This window comes from Agelaius phoeniceus, chromosome 15 (genome assembly GCF_051311805.1).
Source record: "Agelaius phoeniceus isolate bAgePho1 chromosome 15, bAgePho1.hap1, whole genome shotgun sequence".
NCBI classification, from domain to species: Eukaryota; Metazoa; Chordata; class Aves; order Passeriformes; family Icteridae; genus Agelaius; species Agelaius phoeniceus.
Genome location: NC_135279.1, coordinates 10,550,530 through 10,562,833, shown reverse-complemented (window position 1 = coordinate 10,562,833; position 12,304 = coordinate 10,550,530). Strand labels below are relative to the sequence as shown.

The 12,304-nt window shown below is 40.7% G+C and overlaps 1 protein-coding gene across 14 annotated transcripts in view; it reads left to right on the top strand.

The window, feature by feature from the left end:
- The window catches only part of RAPGEF6 (Rap guanine nucleotide exchange factor 6), a 122,653-nt gene that overhangs the window by 60,717 nt on the left and 49,632 nt on the right, over positions 1–12,304 (top strand). Inside the window, exon 1 of one of the 14 annotated variants that reach the window (XM_077186274.1) lies at positions 516–1,552. The exons of the other annotated variants lie outside the window; for them this stretch is intronic. Coding sequence (XP_077042389.1) covers positions 1,499–1,552 — 54 coding nt within the window. The 5' untranslated portion in view covers positions 516–1,498. Of the gene's footprint in view, positions 1–515; positions 1,553–12,304 lie in introns of those variants that run through there. 14 annotated transcript variants of the gene reach the window in all.

Genomic DNA, 12,304 nt, shown 5'->3' with positions numbered 1-12,304 from the left:
TTTAATAACAAATTTACTTCTCATTCTAGATAAAATCTCTCTAGGATGAGATAAAAGTGTTAGAGAGTCTCTAGAGTGACACACATATAGAAGCAAAATTTTTTTATTGTGAGCCAATGATGCATGTGTCTGTGTGCATGTGAATGGCTGCAGATATTTATTTCACTTTTTTAAAAATTTGAATGCAGAGATGAAAAATAATCCACCTAAATGCTGCTGAAAGTGTTAGTAGATACATGTGATTAATTTAAAAAAAATATTTAGAAAAAGGAGAATAATCAGAGTTCCAGCACATCCCTGAATAGATATAAAAAGATAAAAAAGCTGATGTGCAGCAGGGTGTTTGAGCAGTTGTACTGATATGTGTGTTTATATTAGGTCAATAAAGATGCTCTGTTGGCTGCATCTGCAGATCCAGTAGCCAATTGATCTAATGCAGTTTCTAAAGGCTTTCTATACAGGTGATGTCATCCTTTTAGCTCCGTTCCCCTCCCACTCTCTTTCCTCCTTATTAGATATTTCATCTTGCTGCGGAGCATCCAATCGATGGGAGCTTCTCCTGAGGGAGCTGCTGAGAAGCAGGCAAAGATAGTAGGAATTAGGACTCCAGCAGTCAGCCTTGCTGTAGCTATGGACGTCCTGTTTTGTTTGGCATTACAGAAATGTTTTAATTGGAAAAGCTAGGCGTGGATTAGCCGTGCTATCTGACTGATGCATTAGAATACCAAGCGACACCGCAGAGTTGTAAACGGCATTAAAAAAAAAAAAAAAAAAGGAGGGGGGGGGCAAAAGAGAAAAGGGTTTGTATTGCAGAGGCTTTTAATACATTCCACAGTGCAAACCTGTTAGAGCATATATCCTGGAGCTACAGCACGGATGCGAATTCAATTCCTGCATTTATGATGGACACGAGTATAAAGAAGAAACTTTAATATCCCAGGATGTGGGATTCCTGGATCGCCTAAGATGCTGAAGAACCTTTGCAAAATTTCATCTACAGTATTAGGATGAAGTTTCTGAAAAGTGGACCCGAAGATAAGCCACTTGTAAATGCATTTTAGAAGAGAAAAAAGAAATTTGAAGAATTCATACCTTGCTTTATAATGTATTATTGCTTTAAACTGCAGTTCTAATCCATTTCTGAATTAATTCAATTTAAGCAGCACTTTTTGGGTGCATGCCTCTTGCCTGGAGGGACGTATGGATATTTGTATTTGAGAAGCTAGGAAACATTTTGATTTGAATTTATGTGCTTGTTAAAACTGGAACATTTTTATAGGAATTGCTGCTGCTGCTGCTAACTCCCTGCAATACTGAAAACTCCTCAGATCTAGTGGAAGCTCTAATCGAATTCAGTGTGAAATCCAAGCCTGAGAAGTTGCATATATGTACATTGCTGCTTTATGATTTTTAAAGAGAAAGCAGAAGGGATTTTTCTCATTTTTTCCCCCTGTGGCTTTTATTTGAGAAAGGAAACTTTTTTCCCCCAGCCTAAGAAATGGCTTTTCTTGTTCGATGTTATGCCAACTGCCTACAGCCCTGGGCCTCCAAAGTAAGTAAAATTTTGTCTGTGCTGCATTTCTGTGACATGTATTGACAGCCCTGGTGCTAGCTGAATGTTCCCTTCTCATCCCAGCAGCATGCTGGGTTGAAGGTACTGGAATCCTGGCTGTGCATGAACTAATTTTGTAGAATCATTTCTTAACAGGAAGGGGGGACCTAGAAATCATGGAATTGTTTAATATACCAATAGCTTTAAAATGACCAGCAAGTATAAAAATGATGCCATTTGCTTATGAAATGTGTTAAGCTTGGTTTTTAGCCTATAAATATGAAGTGTATATGAAGCCTATAAATATTATTGCAGTGTAACATTTTCATAACTGCTGGCATATTTTGCTAACTTGAGATTACTAGTATCCAAACCCAGTGATGTTTTAATTTTCAAGCTGTGTGGAGCTGTACTGGTTGTTTCCTTTGTGCAGCAGCATGGAACTGGTTAATTATTTAGCTGAACTATGTAATTACAATTAGCTTTAAAGGACTCCAATTATTTTTGTGTCTGAGAATGCAGTATTTCTGTGAAACTGGGGAGGGAAGGGTGTTTCTTTTAAATGGCATAATGAAAGCTAGAATGTTCGACCAAACCCACCTTGAGATAAAAGCCTTTAAAGAAATTAAAAATACAATATTTATGAGACTGTTACTGTTTGGTATGCTCAGTCAGAAAATTAGCTGAGTTTCTGGTATTTTATTGAGGCTACTACCAAGAAGTAGTCACCTAAGATACAGGAATTGCCTTATAAATCTGGGGCCAGGCAGATATTCATTATTATTCCTTTATTATAATTTTGTATTTACTGAGTAGAAAAAAGACTGTGCAACTTTCTGGTATTTGGAGGCAGTGGGCAAAAGGCAGTGTGAGATGCAGCATTGACTTTGGAGCAGGAGATGGCTCTTGACTTTGGTCCCAGGAAGTTCAGAGTCTCAATGACATGATGGTGTGTAAAGGCACAGGGAGAAGCCAGCTGGGGGTGTGGACTCCCTGTCCTGGCTGATTTTCCCTGTTTGGTTTTTATGTCTGGTGTGATGTAAAGGGAAGCTCGTGGTAAATAGGGGGGTGCAAGCTCTGGGCTGTGGGGTTTCCCTGTGTGGGTGCCAGAGCCAGCGTGGAGCTGCGTGGGTGGGTGTGTGGCTGCATTTTGGTGTTTCACATGTGCTGAATTCCCCCCAGCAGCACTGAAGGGGAGCTACAGGTACTTGTGGTCTTGGAGAGTGGCTCTGTGTGCTCACACAGGTAATTGGGGCTCCTCACCTTGGAGTTCCTGCTGCTGGCAAATCCCCTGGCCTGTTTGTGTCATGGTCCATGCCCCAGTGTACATGGAGAGTCTTTCTTCCCTTCCTGCTCTGCAGACATTAATTATGAAAGGCTGAGTTTACTTAAGCTTGACTTACCTGCACTGCCCTTATTAAGAAGGTTTGAATATTGTAATACTGCTTAAGGACTGGGAATGCTTTAGTCACTTTGGTGCTTCAGCTGGGATTGCACTCTCCACAGAGCTTGGGCTGAAGTGAGAAACCACAAAAAAGCCTGTGCTCAAATAAGGGCTTCATAAGGGTAAAATAATAACATTAAAAAAAAAAGTTTTTTGACCCCTGTGTCAAAAAGCTCTGTGGACAATATCCAGTGGATTGCTGCTCTGCCAGCCAAGCCATTTATTCACTCAGTTACTATTGATAAATGAAATGGTATAAAATGTTAGGAAGAGGAAAGTTGGTTTTTTTCTTTCTTTTTTTTCTTTCTAATGGCTTATGAGAACCCATTAACTGATTTTGCATTCCAGTCCATAGCTAACAGTTCTTTACCTTTAAAGCTATAAAGATAAAGCACTTTAATTCCTTTCTGAAAAAACCCACAAGCCATCCAAAACTTCTACAGCCCCCCCCAAAATTTTGAAGGGATCTGTTCATGTTGTTTGGTAACTCTGAGGAGAAGTGTGCACAGGATTAAACAAACTGATGTGCTGAATCAGATCTGAGATATGCCATTTTGATTTTAGCTGAGCTTTATACTAAAAATCTGTTTCTATGACAAGTGTTTTATAATAATACATAATACAGCAAAATAAGTCATGTCAGAATTTTAAATATGTAAGTTAAATATGTAAGCTTCAAGTTTAACTTGAAAATGTCAAGTATTTTGTGTTTGGAAACTAGAACTTAGATTTATGTAGATCTGTGCCAGAATTGTTTTAATCAGCTGCTTTTAAACTGGTACAGGACAGTAGTCTGAAAATGGGCTGTTGACTCAGTTGTAATTACAGCTGTTCTGGATGTGCCAGTGTGATGATCCATGGATTGAATCAGAGCAAGATGAAGTCATATTTCTTATGACTAATCATAAGGGGTAGGCTTTTGTGAAGGTAGAACACTTCTGAAGGTTAACCTTAGCCTAGGGAGGTTAATTGGAGTGGCTGTGGAGGAGCAGAAGCCAGCCTAGGAGCTCTGTGGACACCTGAAGGAACTCTCCAGGACCAGGTGTCTCTGGGTCCTGGTGTCCACAGCACTTCCCATAGCACACACTGTTAGTGCTGCTCTCCCCCTCATCCCCCAGACACTCCATGGCTTTTGGTTTCCAGAAGTAAAGGTGCAGAGCTGACTTGTGTAAAGCAATCAATGCATTCCATTTCCCTGCATCAAGAGCTGTAAAAGGAGGATGAACAGAGGGGGAGAACAGTGAATGTGTACCTGCAGTGCCCTTTCAGGCTGGTTCTTGTGGAGGTCAGCACATTTCTGAGGACTGCTGAGAACTGGAAACGTGTCTGAGAGACATCACCCTGTCCTTGGCAGGAGGAGATGATGGCTGTGTGCATCTGGAGGAGCCAGCAGTGGGGCAGAACTGCCCCTTGTGAGGGATGCTCTCTACCCTGGGGACTGTGCTCCTGCTGGAAGGAAAGGCTGTGGAAGATGGGATGAGCAGATGCAGGAGTCAGTAAGGAAACGTGGGGAGGATGACAAGCAGTGAGCAGTGAGGTGAGCAGTGATCAAAGCTGTGCCAGCTGTGGAGCCACTGTGGCTCTGGAAGAGGATGAGGAAGATGGAGGACTTTGCATCACGTTGGTGGAGATCTGTCTCCACAGGCTGGTTCTGTTGGCAAGGACAAGAGACATTCAGCTTACATGAAACAAAACTCCTGTGATGCCAGTGCAGCGTTTGAAAGAAGAAAATAATTCACAAGTAATAATTCACAAATAATTCACAGTCTCAGCAAGATTTTGGTTGTCTTTGTAATTCTGATCATAACTTTGTTCAGTTGTCTGTGATGCACTTTGTGGTATTGGACTCTTAACTGTAGCTGTGCTATGAAGTCATTATGAAGGAGAGCTCTAAACTTAACAATTTAGGTGTGGAGGGTTCTTCTGTAATAGAAATTTTATGCACATCTTAAGAATTTTCCAAGCCTGGAATGTACCCACAGTAACTGTGTGAAGCATGAGGGTCTGATGGGGCAAGTATGGAGTGATTGGATAATGTTTCTATAGAGGCTATTTAAAATGGATGCTTTTTGAGATAATGCACTTTTTATAGAAAATAAGAGTTTTTGAATTAACATTTAAGCTTTTAAATTTTTTTTTCCTGAAGCAAAATAGTTTAATTCAAGATCCCAGGTGCACGTGAAACTTATCTTATGGCAGTAGATGGTAATTTATTTTCTCTAGGCTTCTGTGCTCTTCTCTTTCTGCTGTTTGATATAAATCTAATAATGTGAAGCATGGTAATGATACATTTGCTCTGTAAAAGTTTGTGTTTGGTTTAGAACAGAAGACCTAGAGTAATTTTTCAGTCCCATTCCTATTTCTGGCATCCTCTCAGAAGGATGTGGTACCATTTTTGGTTATTCATAACTAAAATCAGTGTAACCTCATCTTCTGATTCCAAAGGGCATCAGCTTGATCTCCAGGATCTTGAGTTGGAACCTTCATGCAATTAAAGATTTCATTTCAGTTCCTCAGAAGAAAAACAGAGCTTTGATAGTGTGTCCTTGATTTGATTCGATGTCATCCTTATCTCTGCTGACGTGCTTACATGGAAAGCAGCCCCAGTAATATGAATTTTAAATGTTTTCAGGGCAAATACACAACTGGTCCTTTGCTTTATTTTTTCAGTCACTTTTGGTAAGGTCTTTCTCTTCCCCTTAGTCCTGCCTTTGCCACCAGTCTCTGTGTCTGTGCTGTAGCTCCAGCCCAGCTTTCAGCATCTCAGAGCTGCCATCCCTTGCTGTGCTTGCTCTCTGAGCTCCTCTCCTGGCTCCTCATGGTTCTCTTCCCTCCTGGGAGCTTTGCATTGCATGGTTTAGCCCTCTTTGGAATTTTTGGGGTTTCAGCCAGCTCCTCAGAGTATTCATGGTCTCTCCTACCCTATGTTTTCTGATCCTTTTCCCCTTCACCCACTGCTCAGAAGGATTGCTTTGATTCTCCATGTTTTTTTGGGGGCACAGCCTCTTGGTTCCTCAGTGCTATGATTCCTGGGCATTTGGAGAGTGAGGGCTTGGACTGACAAATGACAGTTCTTCTTACACTTTGATACAAGTTTTAACTCTGTTTTCTGTAACCACTTGCAGGATACTTTTTGTAAAACTTCCTAAACTATCAGGCAAGAAAATGCATTTAAGTTAAAAACAGTTTAGTATGAGCTGTGTGGCCATTTACTCCAGAAAACTTGGAGTTCCTTATACTCTGGTGTATTGTATGTTAAAGTTAAGTGCAAGTGCACGTTGTGCTACTTTTCAACAGAAAAAGCCTTTTCCTGAAGTATTGTTTTTATGGGAAATCAGTTCTTACTATGCAAATAAACACCTATCTGTTAATTTATTTCCTCCTAGACTTTGGTTTAAACCTGCTTTGTTAGAATTCTCCTGACAACTACAGCCTAGGTCAGGACCACCCTCTTTTGCTCCTCTCGCTTCCACGAATGCATTTCTTGCTGAATACAGAAAGAAAATGTGGAAGCACCAATGGAAGGCTGGTGCTGCTTTGGATTTTTTTGCATGTACAGTATCCAAGGGCCTCTTGCACAGCTCCTGGCTCAGAGGTGGTGCTGGCTGAGGCAGTGTGCTCACTGTGCTCCTGTGTCCTTGGAGCTGCTCGGTGCATCCCAGAGCTGATTGGCACCTGCATGTCACTGCTGTGACGTAGGGCTGTGGCACTCTGAGGATGTGTAAAGAGGAATTGTCACCCTGCTGTATTTTGCCAATCCCTGCAGCTAGCAGCTGATAAATTATTTAGTGGATGAAGGTCGATGGAGGTGTGGAATTTTATGTGCCCTGCTGTACTGGCTTAGGATGAGAGTTCCCAAATGTCAGGCTGCTGGAGCTCCTGGTTCCTTGTAGAGCTGAGCATCACTAGTCCCCATCACATTTCTTCTACTGCAATTATTTACACAAGGCACTTTTTACTATTGTATTAATTTTCAGTGGCGAGAACAAAGAGTAAAATTTGGAGTAAAATAAGTCTTTTTGAACATTCCTGTTCTTTCCATATTCAAAATAACAAAAACACAGGCCTTGACATTTTTAAATATGTTACTTTGTGAATGGACCAGAGGAGAGTTGTTCTTCATTTTTTGCAACCATCACTTACGTTTTCTTGCTGGATATTCCCTTTATAATGGGTTTCCCATCACTACTGGTACAGTTTTTTGTGGGTGAATTTTCAGACCCACTTCTTCTCCAGAGCTGAGTTGTTTGCGTGTCAGACACTTGGCATTATCGTGAGTTAAGGCATAGTAGTAATCTATAATTTAAACATATGAAAACCAAATTAAAATTGCATTACATGTGTGGTTTAAGGCAACACCAGAATATAGTTTGAAATTCTGTCCTCATATCACCTTATTGTAACTAAGGAAATGTAATACTTCAGAGAATTTTAATTTCTATGTGCTATAGGAGCCACAACGACCAAAATGCTCTTGGCTACCAGAGGCAATAAACAGCCTCTAGGGATTATTAATTCTTCCAGATGGTTTTTATGTGTTATGTGTGTTTTTTTACCTTCTTGTAAGCCTAGAGATATTTTAGGAAGGCTTCAGGAATAGTTTTTGAGGCACTGCAAGGCTGCCACGAATGATGTCAACTTGGTCCTTATTGCTTTGAGATTCATGTGTGTAGTATAGATAAAACCAGGAGTAGATACTGTAGATAGTGAATTAAAACATTGAAATAAATATTGTCATGAAGTTTGTGTAGTTGGATAGGCACTGAGGTTTTTTGCATTATGTTATTAAAGGCACAGGATTTTATCTGGACCTGTTGGTTAAAAAGCTTGAGCCATCACTTGGCTTTAAAAACAACAAAAACCTCACCCCCCAGACATCATTGTTGCTTTTTAAAAGCTGAAGAAATCTGGTTTTGTGCCACTGGTGAGCCATCTGTGGTCTTTAAGGAGGAAATGGTTTTGTTTGCATTAAGTCTGTGGACTGATGTCAGCATGGGTAATTCAGCTGGGCTCATCTTATTCTCTCTGTGGACACCTAAGTGGCCTCTCTTTATATCTCAGAGAAGCAACACAGCTGTAAGTGTATTTTGAACTGGAGGAGAATTGTGGCTTGTATGTAAAAGGTTAATATAAAGCAGATTTAATTTATACAAATCCTTGTGAAAAAGATTACTGAAAATTCTGCAGAACAACTTCAGAGAAGTTGTGGGTTTTAGTGGTTTCTTGTTGATTTACTGGCAGGATATATGAGATGATTAAAATAATTTACTGATGCCAAGAAAAAACATCCAAGAAGCTTGTTCCTTTTTCATTTCTTAGATGGCATGAATGGGATGCAGGAGAGCAGAAAGTGGGATATAGAAAGCACTGCTAGTGAGCAGTGCTGCTCCTTTTTCAGTAGGTTGTAGAAAGGAAAAGTAGAATGAATTAAATAAATTAGTTATCTTGTGATCAAGCTAATGGTGGAGACACAAGCACATAGTGAGACCATCAAAGCAACTTGTCAATAAGATGGTGGAATGTAGAATTTGCTGAAGAACTAGTTCAATATTAAAGGTAAGAAAGGTGTTGAATCAAGGGTATCAAATAAAAAATGGTGTTTGAAGGGACTGGAAGGACATGGTCACTGAAAAGGGAGAGGTGGGAGCTGGAGAATTCCTGTTTCAGAGGACTGGGGTCCTGTTCAGCTCTTTGATTATGTGGTCTTTTTAGTTTGGCAATTTGGTTTAATATTTAAGACTTCAGACCAACATTTTTTTTTTTAACTGGCTTCTTGTGACAGTCCAGGCTTTCTGTATCATCTGAGAAAGGAAAATTGCTGTCTTTAAACCACTTGGGTATGGTGGAGGCTGAGCAGGAGTGTTTCCTAAGGCTCAGAGGTTACCCAGTGTCATCCCAGTTAATGCTCCGAGCGTGTGTTAATAGGTTCCAGCTTACAACAGTGAAAACCTCTTAATGGAAAACCTCAATAAACAAAATGCTAAAAAAAAATGTGCTTTAAAATTGGGACTGTTTGTCTTGTAGAGCTGGTTTTCACACTGAGTTGGGGGGGTTTTTCAGTGGCCCAGCAGCTGAATGTGTGCCCTGACACCCCAGGGCTGCACTGCGCTCGTCCTCGGGTGTTTTATGGAAAATAACTCCTGTGTTGTTTCTGAATATTGGTCTTGCTGGCAGCATTTCAGGGAACTTCAGAAAAGCAAATAAGGTAGAAGGTTACTGACAGTCTGTAAAACCAAGGACAGAAAATTTGCTTATACAGCCTGGAAAAGGACAGACTGTTCTCTCAGAGGCTGATGCTTCTGCTGTGTCCAGACTGCATCGATTGGTTGTAAACATCCATATGGGCTCCTAGAAAAACTTTGCTACCAAGGAGTTTTAAAGAAAGGGGCAAACCTTTTGATTCTTTATTTCCCTTTTTCTTTCCATTAATTTGAATTTGGAATGGGCCAGAAGAGTGCAGTGGGTTGTGCTTCCTCTAATTGTTTTTATCCTCATGATTTTATCCCACTGTCCTTATTGTGGGATCTTTTTGAATGTGTTAGATATACATACAATTTACTGCAGGTTAAAACACAGTGGTGAAGCTTCTACACATAGGAAAAGATAATTCATAAGTCTTTTGTCCCTCTGTCAAGAATATTTTGCAAATTCATATTGCCTATGCCTTTTCTGCATGTGTTTTTTGGTTTTCCAAAGTGTAACAGTAAACACTGATACTTATTTTCAAAACTTGTAGCACAAAGGCACAGAGATGGTTTTTCCTTAGGGCAGAGAGACCAGCAAATCCTAAAGTAAATTGCTATGGAAATAAAGGATGAAGAGCATGGTCTCTGCCAAAAGAGGTTTTACTGATTCCTTTCCATGAAAAAAAAAGGGAATTAGAAAAGTAAAATGTCGCAGTTTGGCCAGTCTGTGACAAAACTTAACTTCTGAATTCTGTGGTTGCCTTTCTCTCCGTTTAAACACTGCAGTGGCTTTCTATAGCCTTTATTTTTAGCAAACCCTCTGTAGGGAGAACATGAAGGGAGGTTGTCCTCAGGCTGACCATCACTTTGTGTCCTTTTCAGACAAGTTGATGGGCGGTCATCTTGTCAAAGGTCACGTCATTTGCTCCGTTGGACAGAGCATGTGCAATCTTGAAAGTCTGTTATAGCAAAATTAGGTTTTAATTTAATTCCCTTGTATTCTGTGTGACTTCACTGCTGAGAGTAAATGGTGTTTACGTGGGAAGTAAATGTCACTGCAGATGCACTGTCCTTGTCTGCTGGCCTGTGAGTTGGGCCATGGATCAGAGCTTACACTCCAATTAATTTCAGAATTACAGACACGAGACTTGGTGTGGATACACAACCTTGTACTCACCTTTGTTAAACTTTGTACTGTCCTTGCTGGAGAACAGAACCTCAGCTGTCTCAGGGAGAGACCATCACATCATTATTCTGCTCTTGTTTCCAAACTACTTTTAGAAAGTTGGTAACTCTATAAAACCAAGATGTCCTGATGTCTCTTAAAAAAACAACCAAACAAAAATAATCAAATAAAATACTTCTTTTAAGTAAACTTTGTATTATGTAATGGGAGAAAGGACAGGTTTGGGGCCTGCAGAGTTTCTTGGAGTTTCTCTGGCTTGGCAGCAGGAGTGCTGCATCTCCTTGCACTGGTGCTAGGTGGCTGCAGCCATGAAATTGATGGAAAAAGCCAAAATTCCTGCTGGACCTTTGGAGTCTTCCCCTCAGGTTTTCAAGTCTGCTGTGGGGAGAGTTTAGTATTTTGTGCATCTCATCTTTTATTAAATGTTACTCAGTGCTGGCTTTTACACTCCCATGTCCTCTCCCACCACCTCCTCTCTTTCCTGGCTGAGGTGACTGACCATGGCTGTGTCCTGACAGGTGAGATGGGATCAGCCTGTGAACCCTCTTCCAAAACTTCAAATTCCTTTAACAGAAACAAGTCCAGGCTGCTGGTGCTTCTGGGTTTGTGTGGCATGGCAGGCTGATGCTGCCATTAGGATGAGCTTCTGAAGGATTTAGTCTTTTTTTTCTCTCCTTTTTCCTCTTGCAGTTTGCAATATTGCTTTAAAAATTCCTAGTTGATCCAGGATTTTTTGATGTAATCACCAACTGTGTTTTCCTGACTCAGAGGGGGCCCAGAGCTGAAGGTGGCTATGCTGATGATAACTTCTATTTTCTTAACTTTCTTTCTGGTGCAGTTCTGAATTGCAGTGTGGCATTTCAACGGGGGGTTTGTTCCTAAATATCCCTTTGTTGGGAAAGGTCAGTCACAAGGATGTGCTGGCACTGATGCAGGGACAGGCTGTGCCAGCATGTCAGATGCACTCATATTACAATTCCAGATTATCCCTTCTTGTGAAAAAATGAAATTGTTGTGGTTTAAAGTAGCAACTAAGTAGTCTGTTGGAGTGTTTATCAGAATGTTTGTGGTTTTCCTGTCTGGGGGTGCTGGGGCACATAATTAGAAGATACTGCAGATCTAAACATCTGCATCCAAAAGCATCTAATACGGGTATAGTTGGACATTGCTGTGTGGACCTTGTTTCCCAACACAGGATTTTCAGGATACTGATGCTCTTGTAACAAGAATTTTTAAGTTTCAGAAAAAAAGTCACAGTCACCAATAGTTAAGACAATTTTATGTCACTTGCAGCAACTTCCCAGCCACAACCAGCAAGAGCTTCCTGTGTCCGCTGTCATGTAGGTACAGAAACATCCTCTCTGTATCTTGCTGCCTGGTGAGCTCTGCAAGAAAGAACAATCACTTTGGGTAATAAAAATGACATACAAAAGACAGAAGCTGTGATTTATTTTGGGAGATCGAGTCGAGTGGCAAGCAGTACTTTAAAGGTCACTTGTCTCAAATAAACCTTATCTCTCTCAAATTTAAAGAGATATTGGGATGTTTCCTTGCATCTAACTTGCATTAAATGTCTTTTGCAAGAATATATTGCAAAGTCCAGCAGGACTTTGCATCATACATACCCATGTGCTTTATAGTTGATGGCAGTGAAGGGGAGTGCTGGCAGGGGGATTGAAGAGCGGTTTTGATTAATTATTTGTTCAGAAATACTCCTTTGGGAAGGCTGGCAGTGCTTTGATCATCAGTGGGTTTTTGTGAAAATGACACACAAAATATATGCACAACCTGTTTATTTTGAGAGCCATGTCTTGTTCCATCAGTACTTAGAATTACAGAATCACAGAATGGTTTGTGTTGGGAGGGACCTAAAAGCTCAGCTTGTCCCAAGCCCCTGCCATGGGCAGGGACACCTTCCACTAGACCAGGTGGAGCCC